The sequence below is a fragment of the Vanacampus margaritifer genome, chromosome 8 (assembly GCF_051991255.1).
Source record: "Vanacampus margaritifer isolate UIUO_Vmar chromosome 8, RoL_Vmar_1.0, whole genome shotgun sequence".
NCBI lineage: Eukaryota > Metazoa > Chordata > Actinopteri > Syngnathiformes > Syngnathidae > Vanacampus > Vanacampus margaritifer.
In genome coordinates, this window is record NC_135439.1 from 12523214 (window position 1) to 12540529 (window position 17316).

At 38.3% G+C, this 17316-nt stretch overlaps 3 protein-coding genes across 3 annotated transcripts; 1 reads left to right on the top strand and 2 right to left on the bottom strand.

Annotated features, from left to right (window-relative positions):
- Nucleotides 1-45: 45 nt before the first annotated feature.
- Nucleotides 46-7937, top strand: ruvbl1 (RuvB-like AAA ATPase 1). Its single transcript, XM_077572851.1, has 11 exons — nt 46-339; nt 737-823; nt 907-1039; nt 3168-3319; nt 4347-4436; nt 4849-4998; nt 5667-5730; nt 5820-6018; nt 7210-7312; nt 7390-7481; nt 7642-7937. The coding sequence occupies exons 1-11, from the start codon at nt 199-201 to the stop codon at nt 7799-7801; spliced, it is 1371 nt and encodes a 456-aa protein (XP_077428977.1). The 5' UTR covers nt 46-198; the 3' UTR covers nt 7802-7937.
- A 263-nt stretch (nt 7938-8200) lies between these two features.
- On the bottom strand, nt 8201-10225 carry mustn1a (musculoskeletal, embryonic nuclear protein 1a). Its single transcript, XM_077572852.1, has 3 exons — nt 10075-10225; nt 9875-9995; nt 8201-8643 (listed from the first exon to the last, which is right to left on the bottom strand). The coding sequence occupies exons 1-3, from the start codon at nt 10081-10083 to the stop codon at nt 8546-8548; spliced, it is 228 nt and encodes a 75-aa protein (XP_077428978.1). The 5' UTR covers nt 10084-10225; the 3' UTR covers nt 8201-8545.
- Nucleotides 10226-11132: 907 nt separating this feature from the next.
- On the bottom strand, nt 11133-17110 carry rft1 (RFT1 homolog). Its single transcript, XM_077572850.1, has 10 exons — nt 16907-17110; nt 16750-16835; nt 16134-16256; nt 15777-16068; nt 15565-15699; nt 15231-15491; nt 14635-14779; nt 13390-13495; nt 12283-12532; nt 11133-12206 (listed from the first exon to the last, which is right to left on the bottom strand). Exons 1-10 carry the CDS (start codon nt 17021-17023, stop codon nt 12042-12044), a joined length of 1680 nt encoding a protein of 559 aa, XP_077428976.1. The 5' UTR covers nt 17024-17110; the 3' UTR covers nt 11133-12041.
- Between the last annotated feature and the right edge of the window lie 206 nt (nt 17111-17316).

A 17316-nucleotide genomic window follows, 5' to 3' on the forward strand; every position in this document is an offset into this window, starting at 1 on the left:
CAAAATAAGGCGGGGCTTCGAGGTAACACTTCCGCCAATTTTCCATAGTAACCCCACATGGAAACCGTTCTTCCTGTGTTTTGAGTTTCGGCGGCGGCGGCGATTGCGGCGCGCTACCAAGCTAATAGAAACACAAGTGACTATTTTGTCGCTTTTAAATCGCTTTACGGTTTCGCGACATTATCTACTTAAACCACCATGAAGATCGAGGAAGTGAAAAGCACCACGAAAACTCAACGGATCGCCTCGCACAGTCACGTCAAAGGACTGGGCTTGGACGAGGCCGGTAACGCCAAACAGACAGCGTGCGGCTTGGTCGGCCAGGAAGCCGCCAGAGAGGTAACTTTGACCGTTTGATATTGTTCTATTATGTGGTATAAACACTTAGATGACTTAATACTCATGAAAGCTTGTGTGTTTGAATGACCATTATGCATTTTTGGCTAAACCTGCTAGCTCGTGGAGTCGCTGTTTCACGCTACTACACTACTAATCCAAAGTTAACCTTTAGTGAGCCAAGATATCTATTTTACATTAGAAAAGTCTCACAACCAAATAAACTCAGAAACAAATGTATGCACATTGGAATAATGTTTTGATGTGCTCCTTTAAACAGTTGTCCTAAACAAATTGCAGTAGATAAATAATAATATATCAGGAGATATCACAATTGCATTTGTTGGTTTTTAAATTCACATTCTTCATTCAGACTCTTCCCTAAACATTTACGTTCCAGGCATGTGGCATCATTGTGGATCTCATCCGCTCCAAGAAGATGGCAGGAAGGGCAGTTCTGCTGGCCGGGCCACCTGGGACTGGAAAGGTCGTATATTGAGCAATGAGCAGTCTCAGCCTCTTAATTAATTGTTATTCCTCACTCATATTTGTTGCTGTTTCTCCTCGCAGACGGCCCTGGCCTTAGCCGTAGCACAGGAGCTGGGCAACAAGGTGCCTTTCTGCCCCATGGTGGGCAGCGAGGTCTACTCGTCGGAGATTAAAAAGACAGAAGTGCTGATGGAGAACTTCAGGAGGGCCATCGGTGAGAGTAGCTTGGTTATATGAATCACCGACATCAAACATGCAGGGAAAGCAAAAGAGAATGTGCATTGATAGAATGAAAAAAAAGGATCTTAAATGTACAGTATGCACCTGTACATTGAGGCATAGCGTGGTCTTTAATGTTCAGTACTATGCAAAAGTGCTTTCAAATCCATTTTCACAAACAGCCAATTTGACATCATTTTGACAATGCCACAATCATGTTTGGCGGGTTGGTGGTTCCAATGCTATATCCTTTGTGATGCCACCACAGAATGATATCATCGCAAAAAGGAAAATGTGATGAGAACCTTAGAACCACAAACGAAACTTATCATGACATGACATCGGAAAGGCCCTAGCTGCTCAGTATGTGAGCAATCCAATTAATTAACGTTACACTCAATGTTCATTTTACCAAGCAGAACCTAAAATAAGTAACATTTAACTCATTCACTGCCATTGACGGTTATAGACGTAAAACAAATCATTGTAGCTATTTCTATTAGTTTATCATTTTTTCCCATTTTTGTTAACAAGAGTATGAAAACCTAGAATTTTGTTATTGTACAATTAGAACAGATAGAAAATGTGTGATTAATTGTGAGTTAACTAGTGAAGTCATGCGATTAATTAAGATTACAAATGTTAATCGCCTGACGCCCCAAAATTTTTTATGTTTTCTTTTTTCAATTCATTCATCGCCATTGACGGCTATAAACGTCAAAAAATAATTTGAACTATTTCTATTAGTTTAAAAAAAAAAATCCACTTTTGTTGACGAATATGAAAACCTAGATTTATTTTATTGTACATTTAGAACAGATATAAAATTTGTGATTAATTGTGAGTTAACTAGTGAAGTCATGCGATTAATCACAATTAAATATTTTAATCGCCTGTTGCCCCTAAGTTTTACGAATCTTTTTTTAAATGAATTTATGGCAGTGAATGAGTTAAAATAACCAGAGAAAAAACTTGGCTAGGTGTATGCAATGAGTGAGCAGTTTTAATGTAGTTTTATAGTTTTAATAGTTACATGCTTATTTTTTTTTATTAGGAATTCATCAATGTTGCAAGTCATACACACACGAATCTTCCAATACTACACACACACTGATACTATTTCACCAGCCTGACATACTTTGCAGGAGAAATAAAATGTGAAGATAATGTCACCACATAAATAAATGAAAAGCCTTTTGTTACATTATAGGCTACATTTAAGTGAGATATGTGGCAAGACTGTTAGAAAAACATGCAGTGGGATAGTAAAATGTAAGTAATGACAAGTTGTTTAAAAAAATATATGTATATAGTTATTTTTGAGTGAAACTGCCACGATTATGAAAAGTTTGTTTTTGAAAAAAAAAATGAAAATAATCACAATTGCTGCCAGTACTTGGTATCGGTTAGTACACAAATAGGTGAATTCCTAAATTGCGCACATAATTTAATTTAACCAAGCAGATATCATATTAAATAGCATGTTGCTAATGACTAGCTTGAAAAATAACCAAAGATGCTAGCGGAAGCTAGGCGTACTTAAATGTGGTGTAGTTTTACTTCATTTTAGTTTGATGCTATGTTGTGCTTATTTTTTAGCTTGACTGTTTTATGATGATAATTTACCTAAGATATTATTTCCTATAGGATTTTTTTTTTTTTTAATTAGGTTGTGACGTAATTAGTAAAACAATACAGACCAAAGACTTTTGCACAGTCATTTTGAGAAGGGTAAATGGGCTGGAACGTTTCCCCTGATGATGTTACCTGTCATAGGCAAGGAACTAGACCTTTTGTAGATGGCGAGCTCCGCTGCTCCTCCCTTAGAACCCGATCTCCAGTCAGTGATGGAGATTCCTCCGAGCTTGTCACCACCGTGCCAATTAGAGCATCCCCGCACACGGTCCTTGTTCTCTGATCTCAACCGCGGAGCGGCGGCCACCTGCGAGCGCCTCCTCGGGCTGCGCTAATGTGAAAAGGGGTCACTCAGGAATGTTCACGGGCACGTGCACAAGCGATTTCAGAGGGGATGCGGGCGGCATGCTTTGCATGAGAATACAAAGACCTGATTCACTCCATCTCGCGGTCAGCGTGTGTGATTGTCATATCGACTCGCCTTTCAGGGCTGCGCATCAAAGAGACCAAGGAGGTGTACGAGGGCGAGGTGACAGAGCTGACCCCCTGTGAGACGGAGAACCCGATGGGGGGCTACGGAAAGACCATCAGCCACGTCATCATTGGTCTGAGGACGGGGAAGGGAACCAAGCAGCTCAAGGTCTGAGGAAATCGATTTTTTGTTCATGTAAAGCAGCCCACTATTTTTGGTGATTGATATCTATCACAAGTGAGACAAAGGTGAAATTGAAGTGATTTTTTTTGTTGTTTTTAGAGCATTTTGTGTGGTATTGCTTTAAAGGTGATTAATAAATCAATTTATTTATTATTATTATAAATTTGTAGTCAATAATTCCATGTCATTCAAAAGCCAGTTAACACTTATATCGTCAATGTCTATTTTAGTCCTGCTTGTATTTTATGAAATTAAAGCCTTTTTTTTGTACGCCATCATTTTTTAGCACATGGAGCATGCAGTCAGCTCTCAACTTGAATTAATATATTTATAAAATAATTGCTAATATAACTATTTATTTTCCCTGGTTAATGTGATTTTGGCTCCGGAACCTCAACATTTCTTACAGCAATGTAAGAAATTAGAATATTGTAGAAAAGTTATTTTTTTCAGTAGTCCATTTCAAAACTTCAAATGTTACATCGAGGTAACAGATTTGTTCTCAAGCTATTTGCAACATTTAAAATTTTTAATGACATGACATGGGGACAGACCGATAGTATCAATCAAATTGTGAAAAAATGTGAAATTGACCATTTGGACATGTACCGGTAAGTTTTCCGCCTAACAGATGTAATTTTTTTGGTTTATTTTCTTAAATAATTGGCAAATTAATTATAATTATTCGGTGAATTAATAATTATTAATATGAATAACAGTATTTACATAGGATTTTTAAAATTATTTTTTTACATATATTCGCCGGAGGAAAAAAGTACTTAATTTTCGGGTGCACGGTATTAAAATAAGGTTTCTCCCCTCACCCTACTTGAAAATTATTAAATAATCAATATTAATTGCAAACGGGGAAAAAAAAACAAATCTACTATAAATGATCTTGCCCATCTCTTCATTTTAAAAAAACAAAATGTGGCCCTCTAACAAAAGTTTACCCATCCTTGTTGTAGCTCAAGTTGTCCTAGTCCAAACTTTTATTCTTTATTGTTCCAAGTTGGATCCCAGCATTTACGAGAGTCTTCAAAAGGAGCGCGTTGAGGTGGGAGACGTCATCTACATTGAAGCCAACAGTGGAGCTGTCAAGGTATCGCCGCAAACGCTCGCAAAACTATACAATTCATTCCTTCATTTCATTGAAGAGGTATTTTTTCTGTCTGACCTTTCATCTCTTTACTCTCGGCATGACAATCTTCACTTCCTCTCCAAGTGTTCAGAAAAGCTTCTTTTTCTTCCCGCTATCGCTCCATCTCCCAAAATGGCTCCTTTCCTGCAGCGAGGCTTGCGGATTCTGTTGACAGGCCGCGATGACGGTTTCTTTAATCACTGCAGGTGGGCCTTGTGGCCAAATAAGGGAGGGGGGGGAGGTGCCCCATGTCACTTGTTGACAGGCTGTCTGACAATCATCGGGGCCACCTGCTCTGCCATGGAAATCTTTATTATTATTATTATTATTTTTTAAATACACAGGAACCCTTATGCTCCTTGTGTCTTTGCAGAGACAAGGTCGATGTGACACCTTTGCTACAGAGTTTGATCTGGAGGCTGAGGAGTACGTGCCGCTGCCAAAGGGGGACGTGCACAAAAAGAAGGAGATCGTCCAAGACGTCACACTGCACGACCTCGATGTGGCCAATGCAAGACCGCAGGTAAAAAAAATTATAATAATTTAAGCACTACAGAAAATGGATGGATGGCGTCCTCATTTCAGGGATGTGATTTTTCCGCTAATTCGCGGAATTCCGCTTTTTTTTATCCCCCCCCCCCCCCCCAAAAAAAAAATTCAGATTTTTTAATTTATTTTTTTTAATTATTATTTTTTTTTTTTTGTAGTTCATTGTGTATGCACATGACTCCGACAGATAACATCTTCTGCTATAACGAAGACATTTGTGGTATGCTCTAATATGAGTTACTTTTCATTTGGTCATGATACAATTATTTGTTCATGAAATTTGAACTCTTCAACATTTTTTATGTGTTAATTTAGTAATCACATTAGTTAGATATGATGATATTCTCAGTGATAGTTTTTAAAAGCAAAGGCAGTCCAATGTTTTTGAATGTGACTGATTTTGAGTTGACTAAAACTGCCATTTTATATGGGATATAGTTCAATATACATTGAAAATTTATGCTGTTGTTTTGTCTATTTCTTTGTCATGTGAGTGCATTGAAAGTACTTAAAAACACGGAAAACCCATGAGCCCTGGACCTAGCTGGGTGCCAGCGGTCCCCAGACCCCCGGCTAAATTTTCAGATAATTTCACTTTGGTCAAATCACATCCCTGTCATTTGACATAATATATTTGTCCAGGGAGGCCAGGACATTCTCTCCATGATGGGACAGCTGATGAAGCCCAAAAAGACCGAAATCACAGGTTGGCAACCGTGCCGTCAAATCCGCATCCGCGTCCACACTTGCACTTGCGTCGCTCAGCTGTCCTTCCTTTTTTTTTTTTTTTTGCAGATAAGCTCCGAGCGGAGATCAACAAGGTGGTGAACCGCTACATCGACCAGGGCGTGGCCGAGCTGGTGCCCGGCGTGCTGTTTGTGGACGAGGTCCACATGCTGGACATCGAGTGCTTCACGTACCTTCATCGAGCGCTGGAGAGCACCATCGCGCCTATCGTCGTCTTCGCCTCCAACAGGGGAAACTGTCTCATCAGGTGGATGGAAGGTTTTTAATTAGCTACTCAGCCGTGCAAAAACAGACACATGGGGTTGAAGATTTCTGCTTAAAATAGCAACATAAGATTTCGCAAAAATCTGTCAAAATGCTCAATTTGGTTAAAATGGCCACTCCAACACAACAAGAACAAGAATTTTGAAAATGGATGAGTTACGGTGACATTGAGTTGTCCGGAAAATGGCCTTTTTGGGGGAGTGATTTTGGCTGACATTACAGATTGAAAATCTGCAAAAAAAAAAAAAGCCTTTAAATTAGAGTAAAAACTTAATTATTTGTCAACATATCTTTACGACGTTTTCATTGTATCTGCTCGTCGTGGAACCCCCTCTCCGAATGGCTGGCAAGTTTTTGTTAAAAAATATCCAATATTTTATTTTTGTCTTTTGAAAATAAGAAAATTCAGCTGTTTGAAGCGCTCATTACATTATTATTTTTTTTTAACAGTGTTTCTCAAACCATTTACACAAACTAGCACCTAAAAACAGTTACCACTTGAATGATTAGTATTATAGTACAGTGGTGTAGTGTGCCCAAGTATTCATCAAAACAAAGCATGTTTATTTTCCCTAAAACATATTTAATATTTACAGAGAATGGATGATATATAACATTATGCACCGTTTGTAAATTGACACTGCTTAAATAGAAAATGGGGGCAAAAAATGAATGACAATGTATTGCTCTTTTAATTGAATAAAGTTAATTTGACTTAAATAAATATGTTAAAAAAACATTTCTAAATGAATAAATGCAAATGTATTTAAAAGGTAATATACTGGATTTAAAACAAAAACTGCAGCCATTGTAACTGATTATTTCAAGTACCACTAGAGGGAGCCAGAGTACCACCACACTTTGACAATCATCGTTTTAGAAAAATCCAAGATGGTGGCCACGTGTCACATTTCTACTAAAACCAGGGCTAAAATCTATCAATTCGTTAATACTAATCACTACTTTCTGTTAGCCAAAGCTTTGGCAGCATTTTGTGGCTTATTGTGTGTTTAGTACAGGAAGCGTACAAAAATCGTTTTTTAGTAGTGAATAGTTGAGGATGGGTTCCACAAGAAAAGACAAATGAATTAAGTTATTAGTGTACCGCAAATAGGTGACTTCGAAAATCACACTGCGTTGATTGCCATGGAAAAGTCTCTCGTTTGCTCTTCAGGGGGACCGAGGACATCAGCTCGCCACACGGGATTCCACTGGACCTGCTGGACAGAGTGATGATCATCCGCACCATGTTGTACACGCCGCAGGAGATGAAGCAGGTCAGTGGGAACCACAGGAAAGCTCATCACGTGCATTTTTGTCACTTAATACGGATTGTTTCATTTTGTTCTTCCAGATCATCAAGATCCGCGCTCAGATTGAGGGGCTCAGTATCAGCGAGGAAGCACTCGCACACCTTGCGGAGATCGGCGCCAAGACAACCCTCAGGTACGTACGAAATGGTGTGATTTTGGAAACACGATTCTACCCAATAGTGACAATATTTAAAATGGTTTGTTTTACTATTAGTTTTTTTAACACAATGAGATTTTTTTTTTAATTCATCAATTTTTTTTTAACTTAAGTGTAATGTCCTGTTTGTCGGCAGGTACGCCGTTCAGCTCCTGACGCCGGCCAGCCTGCTGGGTCGCGTTCAAGGCAAAGAGACGGTCGAGCGGGAGCAGGTGGAGGAGATCAACGAGCTCTTTTACGACGCCAAGTCCTCGGCCAAAATTCTACAGGATCAGCACCACAAATTTATGAAATGAGAAGTGTCGCTGATGGCAGGCGGTTCCCTTTCAACACTGCAACCTGTTTTTGTTTTCTCCATTAAGTGTAATTCAATGCGCTTTTATTCTGTTTGCCTTTAGAACTTTTGAATAAAAACAACAACAAAAATCTTGATTTCCCTGTAATTTGATTGTGTGTTTTTTGATAGTTTGTATTTGCGTACAATCATTTTCTAACTAGTCCTGCAACTGATATTGCCAAACGCAAAACAGGAATGAACTTTGCTGTAGCAGCATATTTAAGTAATATATTAACATTTCTATTGTAAAAAAATAATAATAAAATAAAATTTGTGCAAAATCAAATTAATGTCAAGGCAGATGGCACAAAGTACCATTCTTCTTGGAATTTCTAGAAGTAATTCAAAATACCAGTACTGTAATCAAATTACTTCTATTATTACTTGATCAGTGACACACAAAGTAAAATTTCAATTCTTACAAGTCAATCTAATGAGATCCAATACAAGATATATTTATACCAATAGCTCTTTCCAATGAGTTAATTTCCTCATGTAGCTACATGAAAGGATTCAATATAAACAATCACAATATATTGATAAAATAATACTTTTCTGAACATACTTTTAATAAAGCTTTTGTTGGCTTGCATTTGATGGTGCAGGTGTACATTATGATGGACTGACAGTATGAAAAGGTGTTTAAAGGGGAAAAAAAGATGCCCAACCAACACTGAGCCACGAGTGCTAAGGTGGTCTCCGTCTACTTCCTGGCGGGTCGAGCTGAGTGCGTGTTCAAAGCCGTCTCTCTTCCTGACCTCACGCCACTGAAGACGGATGGAGCAGTTTTACCCATTTTCTCTGCGGACAATTCAAAAAACAAGATATTCAGACCTGACCTGTGATGTGTGCAGACATTTAAAGGGCAGGGGAAAATATGAGTTACGTTTCAAATCAGTCACACCTTACAAAAAAGTAATAGTGACTGTGAACATAATGAAAGGTGTACTTGTATAATACAGTCAAATTTAATGTTGTAGTTTGTCATTTTGACAGATAAAATGATGGGAGAGTGTTCTGATTTGAATTTATTTTGATGCCATGTTGTATTCATTTGAATAATATTGCAGCCAAGTACCGTACACTTCATTTTCCTCAATTATCACATTAATTCTACTTAAAACCTAAAACACAAACATTTTATGACAAACTAAATATTGTATGAGTAGACCTATTTATAAACTTGAATATGGTAGAAAATTAAATTTTTAATCTTATTTCAAAAACTGAATATTATGCTATTAAACACAGAAGGGCAATTAGGAAATTTAAAAAAATAATAATTGATTGTGTAATATAATTTCTTGAGATGGTGAATTTTGGGTTTGTACACTCTGAAAAAGGAATCGTTAAACCAATTTAAGACTACAAATTGAATTGTTGACCAACTTTAAAAAAAAAAAAAAAAAAAAATTGCTTCAATTGGTAACACACAATTGAATTGAAAGTGAATAAACGAAGTTTAATTAATTATGAGTTCATTAAAATTAATATATTCACTTTGAATTACCTTGGATTAACAAGGGAATTAACTCATATTCAATTAAACTTAATATATTTGGATTAAATTACATTTTAAAAGTTACCAATTTTTTTTAAAGTTTAATTTGTAATCTTAAATTGGTTCAACAATTCTCTTTTCAGAGCGTATATGATCAACAAAATTATTAGAATTAATCCTAAAAAAATATATATAACATTTGAAAAAATTACATTTCTAAAATTAAATATTAAATATTTTATTGCGTCTACACTATAAATAGTAATAATATTGGGTGGTTTTATGGCGGGGGGAAATTCCAAGTATTTTAATGGCTTCCCTAAATAAAAGGATAACTACACATACACACTTCATTCCACAGGGAACACAGTCTGCCTCCCGTCATTACAACATTCCTTCTCGTCGCCCTACATGGAGTGGAAACTTTTCTACATCATAAGCTAACTTAACTAATGTCAACTTATATTCAACCCATATGTGTCATTTCTGCCAACAACATATTGCATATTCCGCACGCGTGTGCACACTCACCGCACTCCTCCATGACTTCAAAAGTTTTGCTCTTCGCTGGTCCACTGCCACCAAGTCTATTCTTTGTGTCAGCCAGCTCCTCCTGGCTCACCGCAGGACGCTGCACTTCTTCGTCTTGCGGCTGCGAAGAAAAAACAACAACAGTGACCAATGTTCAAGTTATGGGACAGCGCACGCGTTTCAGTCAAAAGTGCTCTTACTTGAGACATGTTGGCGATGTCAACTGTTTTCTCCTCAGCGCGGCCCGTTTATATCAACTCTGACTCACAAGTGGACCATAAATTTGTTGCTCAACATTAACAAATGATGTCATGAGTGTAAAAGCTCCTCCTAGTTCGTGGGCAAATTAATCACAGCTTCAAACTTAAAAAAAAAAAGAAAAAAGAAAAAAGCTATAGACATTGAAAAACTGTGTTTGGATTAAAATCTTATTAACTCATTAACTGCCATAAATTCATAAAAAAAAAAAAAAGATTATTAAAAGTTAGGGGCTAAAGGCGATAAGATTTTTTAATTGTAATTAATCGCATGACTTCACTAGTTAACTCGCGATTAGTCACAAATTTCATATCTGTTCTAAATGTACAATAAAAAAAATTATAGGTTTTCATACTCTTGTTAACAAAAGTGGAAAAAAATGTTAAACTAATAGAAATACTTAAAAAAAATTTTTGGACGTTTATAGCCGTCAATGGCAGTGAATGAGTTAAACCCACAAGACGGGAGGAAAAATAGGAAGGTCAAAACATATGTTGTTTACAGTCCTTTCCTGCTCATTCCCCATAATGACATCATTAGCCAGCCCTGACGGATGCTTCATCCATTTGTGGATAGTTTGGAGGAAGAACAACTGCAATTGAGCAGTTTGCGGTTCTGCCCCCAAAAAACAGCTTGTTTTCCTGATGAAATGTCAAGGAAGGGAAACAAATACTGCTAAATGAAGGTACAAATTGCAATCCCGGGGGGGGGTTAAAAAGTTACACATGAACCCAGCCTTTGCTGGAAAAATTCAGGGGTGTGTAGACTTTTGATGTCCACTGTACATTTCATGTGCAATTAACATTGTAAACAGATTAACAAGGTCATTCCATAAACAACATGACAGACATGACGTCAGCTACAAAGCACCGGGACAACTCCTCCTCGCAAGCATTATTTTTACGCAACACAAAACTGACATCAAAATAAGAGTTTTGAACATTCAGATTTCATTTAAAAAAAATAAAATTACTTCTTTCTTTTTTTTGCCCATATTCCATCAAGGACAGAGTCAGTTGCTGTCATATGAGGCAGTTATCAAACAAACAAAAATATTTCATAAAACTGTACGAAAGTCCTTCAAGTTCATCTGTTAACAAAAAGCTTCATTCAATCGTCACACGCAATTAAATTGCTCCCGAATTAGCTGTCGTAAACTCATTAGTCACACTCATTAGGTACATGTGTACAAGTTAAGCAAAAAAATCTTCATGTTGATAGACACTGCCTTAATTAGAGTACAGTAGTTAGATGCATTATTTCAAACGTGATCTCATGAATTATGAATCAAAACTGAGCATAATTAATGTGCCATTTAATTAAAAATAGATCAGGAAGGTGTGCCTAATGATGTGACCAATGAGGATACACTTCTTCACATGTACAGAGTAATGACCTAATCATGTGTTATTCATCACTCATTCACATACAAGTGCATCTTAATAAATTAGAATATCGTTGAAAACCTAATATGGTTCAGTGGTGAATATTATATATTTGATCAATTCACTTCATACAGAATACATTGTTATAGTGTTGATTTTCTTACAGCTAAAGAAAACCCCAAATCCCCCATATCATAGCAATTGAATATTACATAAGAAACTAGCAAAATGATTTTCAATGTAGAGATTAGGTAAGAATTCAGAAAACTTCTGAAAAGTACTTTCTCGTGCATTTAACTCATTCACTGCCATTGACGGCTATAGACGTCAAAAGATTTTTTTTTTTTTTACTGGGCTGGCAGTGAATAAGATTAATATAAAATAAATTTATATCATAAATGAACTTGACTTGAAATTATACTATTGAAATACTGCACTTTTCTACAATATTCTAAATTATTGAGACTCACCTGCATTTGCTTCCAAGGAACATAGAAAAAAATCAGTTCTTGCCGTCCTTTAAGTTATGCGTGTTTTTTCCTGTACTGAGGCAAAAGCTGAGTCCTCACAAACACAAGGAGTTGCGTTTCTGTGAGCACAACCGCTCCGAGGACAAGAACAAGACACGCCGCTCCCACGCTGACGTGGAACAACCTGAGCAGCCAACCGCCGTTGCAGCAGAAAACAACCTGCGACGACGAAAACAGCCACTTTCGATTACAAACGCCGTTAACTCCAAATTTGGAATGACGTGTGTGACGATACCTCACTGATGACCGTGACGGCCGCACTGAAGGCGAGCGCCAGGCACAGCGGCGCCGAGGGCCGCAGGCCTCGCAGGGGTTTCCACGGACTGGACAGGAAGTAGCGGTGAATGTACAGGACGCTGTGCGTGATGCGGAGCGCCATGTTCAGGCAGTTGGCCAGGATGAAGCCCATGCCGGCCGCCCACCACGTCAACATGTAGGACAGGAAGAGGAAGGACGCCGACAGGGCCAGCATCACCAAGTTGTACCTAGAAATGAAAAATACATGTGGTGCCGCCACATACAAGTTGAATATATTTTCCTATTGGAATTAATGAATTAAACCATTTTTGACAGATTTTTTTTTTTTTTTACTTCAATTTTTGCTGCTCCTCCTGGTAGGGCTTACTAGTAATTATTTTTGGGTTATGACCACTATTTCAGATGCTATGATTAAAATGAACTTGATGGTCAGAGTTTATTTACATTTAAAATGTGGGCTCTGCTGTACGTCTAGTAGTCAGCCAACCACCAGGGGGCGAAAGTACAGTTAAGGCTCCATTAAGCTGCCTAAATCGCAAGAGAGCGAAAATTGTTTACATATTATTTCTTAAAAAGTAGTGCAGTAAAAATACAGATGTTTTCCCTAAAATAATTAATAATCTCCAGAAGAAAAAAAATAATAATAAAATAAAACAATTAATAATGTAATTGTCATTAACAATGGCGATAAAATTTAGATGACTTCTTTTTTTTTTTATTATCATTTTGTCCATTTTATCTGAGGCCAGTTTAATACAGACATACACATAAAAGTTCATGGAGATGGAGTAGAAGTCACAACTCCTCAGCAGTTATATTAGGCACTCTTTGCAGAGGATAAAGAACATTTGTCTGTATGGGTTCAAATAACCAACGTTTAAAGGCTTATAACAGCCACACAGATGCTATTCTTCAGGCCATCTACGGCAATTAGCATTGTTTGTTAGCTTTCGTTAGACATTGTTTGTGGTTATCTCAAATACGCGACAGTTCATTTCTTTTATTTTCAGTTTGACAATACATTTTAATTGGGCTGGCAAATGCTCAGTGTGTTGTGATGTGGTGAATGTTTATTTGTGCCTACTTGTCAACCTCCTCCTGGCTCATTGCAGCAAACACAAAGCACTCGGTCACGCCGTTCACGGCCAGCAGGAGGACGTAGCAGCTGTAGCATCGCAGCAGAGACGGACCTTCAACAAAATACAAACAAGAAGCAGTTAATTGAAAATTCTTGGATAGTCTCGCCACTCGTCTAGAGGTCATAAAGTAATAATAATGCTTATATTGAGAACGTACTATTCAACTAATACCTCTATGGCAATGTCAATCATCAATTATGTTGACATCTGCTGCTGGCCAACGCTAGATCCTCCTCTGCTAACATAGCGCTCTCATAACATATTCAGTATTTTTTTTGTATTCCCATGAAACGCACTAAATAAATAAAGTTATCAAACTTATCAGTATTATGAGGGCCTCTTTTCATATCAGCAAAAATGGGTTGTTTTGGCCAATTTTTCCTCACATTAACACATTACAACATATGCCAAAGATAATTCATTCATTCAAACAAGCATTTGGCCAATTTTTGCGATTTTTTTCTCTGTTGCAAAGATATGCAAATACTAAAGGACAAAGTATTAATTTGTAAAACAGTCCAATGTTGTGTCTGTAATTCACATCTTGGTTTTTGTAAGCATTAATGAACCAAACAATCCATGATTATGTTCATTATATATATTTTTTTAATTAAGCGCATGATTAATCGGAATTGTATTCTGCAAAATATAGGAAAGAGCCGCTAAAAATCCACATTGGTCAAACCCTCATTTTTATTATCATCAGGGATGGGCGAGTATTGATACGAGACCTTATATCAAGGTATACAGAGGTGGGCATCGAGGGCCGCAGTCCTGCAAGTTTTGCGTGTTGCCCTTCTCCAACACAGCTGATATAGGATCAGCTCATCAGCAAGCTCTGCATAAGCCTGATAACGATCCTGTTGATTGGAATCAGCTTGTGTTGGAAGTGAGAAACCTACAAAACCTGCAGGACTCCGGCCCTCGAGGACCGAGATTGCCCACCTCTGAAGGTATAGGTACTCACGGCGGCCTCTTGTGGCTGGTTTTTGAGGAACTAGGATTTAGAAAATATATAGGTCTTTGTTTAAAAGAATATGTCATTGTTTTTTGGGGGGAAATCAAAAGTACTAGTGGTATTGACACTTTTGGTATTGGTATCTGTGACTACTCAAAGGTTGGGTACTCCTACAAGTATCTGTCTAAAAAAAGTGGTATCGAACATCCCCAATTATCATCGTCTGTTTTACCTGCCCCACTGCTCAGCAGAGATCCACCATAAATATCCAGGGCCAGTCCAGAGTAGGCGTACCCAAAGACTGCAATAATGAGCCCAATCACCAGCACCAGTTTGAGCAGACATTGCAGCACCTCTGCGGCGACACCGACGTCTTCCTGAAGACAACAATCGCATCATGAACTTGAACTCATCGATATTTAGTTACACAAAATATGCTTGTGCACTATGGAGGACCAAAAATGGCCAAAAAATAAATAAAAATTCAAAAATTGGATTTAAAAAAATTGCAAAATTTAAATAAAATTTGTTTTATTATTTTTTTATTTATATACACATATACATAAATAAAAGATAAATAGTAAAAAAAAAATTTAAAAAAAGGGATTAAAAAAAAATATATATATATAAAATATAAATAAACGTGGAAATAAATACAAAAATAAATTCAAAAAATAAATATGGAAATATAATTAAATGTCAATGTCAATCAATAAGTAAAAACACTCTGCTCTCATATTTATTTACAGTATGTCATGCTGCAGACGCTGTCAGCATGAAATGCGTCATGAAACGTTATTCAAATGAAGGGGTGGTCATAGTGCGCACCTGTTTCTGGCTTTTGACATCGCGGCCTCGCTCCAGCACTTTGGCGAAGAAGAGGTAGAAGCTCTCCTCGATTGGCAGGAAGATGAAGCGCGCCACCATGGAGCCCAGATTGTTGACGATGTCATAAACGCCCTGGTCGCCAAAGCTGAGGACGTTTAGGAAGGTCATTACGTAGCGCTCGCCTTCCGTCAGGATCTGCTTGAGGAACGACTGCTTGAAGAAGCTCCAGGTCAGCCCGGCCGTGTTCCAGTCCACCAACGGCTACAAACAGACGGATGGTAAGGGGACCTGCCGCCTTTTCTAAAACTGCTGATGTGATAAAAGCAAACACTACCTCTCCATTAGCTGCGTGCGGCATCAGATCTCGAATGCTGCGCAGGGGAAAATTACTGTCACTCGCCTCTTTGGATGGCAAGAAACGAATAAAGTAAACCACATAGCACAGCACCAGGACTCCTGTGTACACCAGCTAAAACATACCAAAAGATTAAAAGTTACTCATTTTGGATTAACTAGTAACACATGGGATTTGGAGCAGATTCTTACATGAGCAGCAGAGAAGATGTAAAGACCCCACTCCGGGGCAGACACCACCAGCACCACCGTCATGCTGCACTTCGCCAGCATGGCCAAGCTCACAGCGGCCAACTTTAGCTTCGCAAACATGTGCGCCTGGGCCAGCACCCAAAGGGGCTCGGAGAGGAGCTCCTGCACCCCCGCTAGGGCGAACAGCACCACGGCAGGGCCGTAGAAAGGCACCGCTTGAGGGTCCGGCACCTCCAGGAGCCAGAGCCACACGGCGGCAAGCAGGGCTCCCCATAGCACACCTAGAGGCAACCTGACAGACCAAGACTGCTTAAAAGAGACAAGCAAACGTTACACAGTTTTAACAAAGTTGCTTACGTCAGCCATAGCAGGTTGATAAGCTGCCTCCAGTTGTGCTTCCCATCGGCAGAGCTACTCAGACAGGCTCTTCGAAAGGCTTCTCTGGACAAAAATACTAACGTGGTGTACAGCAGTGTAAGCCTGAAAATATGAAGACAATAGCACCCATGACTATTAAAAAAAGAAAGAAAAAAGCTTTGAGATAATGGTAGCAGTTTAGCAGTTGTTTCCAACCACTGTATTGTGAGAGATCATCAGTGGGACGTTTGTGTGTGCGTGTAAGAGTAGTAAACACATACGTCCTAACGAGAAAGTTTCTCATTTAAACGAGAACACTTTCTTGTTTTTATCATTCTGACGAGAAAGTTTCTCATTATGACAAGGTTTCTCATTTGGAAGAGAAAGTTTCTTGTCCTAATGAGAAACATATTTTACTTTTTTCCCCACCATATGTCACTTTAGGGGCTCCGTACTTTAAAGATCTGTGTCTTCAATTGATCCTGTGAATAAATCAGCTTTGAGTCCGACGAAACTAGTCTGCCTAAGTAAATGTGTAATTAAATAGAGAGTTGATGTAAAATGCCTGTGATGCCAGTCTTAAGAACTGGTCTTACCTGACTTGAACTGGTCTTACCTGACATTCACCACTCCAATCAGTTCTTTAGACACGTAACGCAGGGTGAAAGCGTTCAATAAGAAGGTGAGCCCACGGAACATCACCTGACATTAAACATTAATATATTTCAGGAAGCATTTTACACACAAATTAACCCACGTTAACATTTACTCACCTGTAGTAGCATATTGTACGACGCGAGAGTGGACGCGTTGTTGAGGACGTCCTGTGAGCTCATTGTGGAACTATTTGTCCCGCTTGAAAGTCTCTGTTTAACGCAGGTTTTCGACATTAAATGCCAGAGTTAATTTCTTTTCCCTGCGTTAAAAGAAAAAAATCAGTCCGAGCACACATGACAGGAACTGAGCGGCGAACCCACTTCCGTACACATTTGTACAGACGTAATTATGTAGTGACGTCATGAATGACGCGCGACGCCATTGGTGGCTACAACGCTTGTGACTTGGCAGTCATGTTTATTTAAAGAGACAGTAAAACATTAACTACGTGTGAAAACGAAACTATAAAATTAGAAAATAAATAAATATGCATTGAGAGACGCTCATGCTACATACAGTATATACA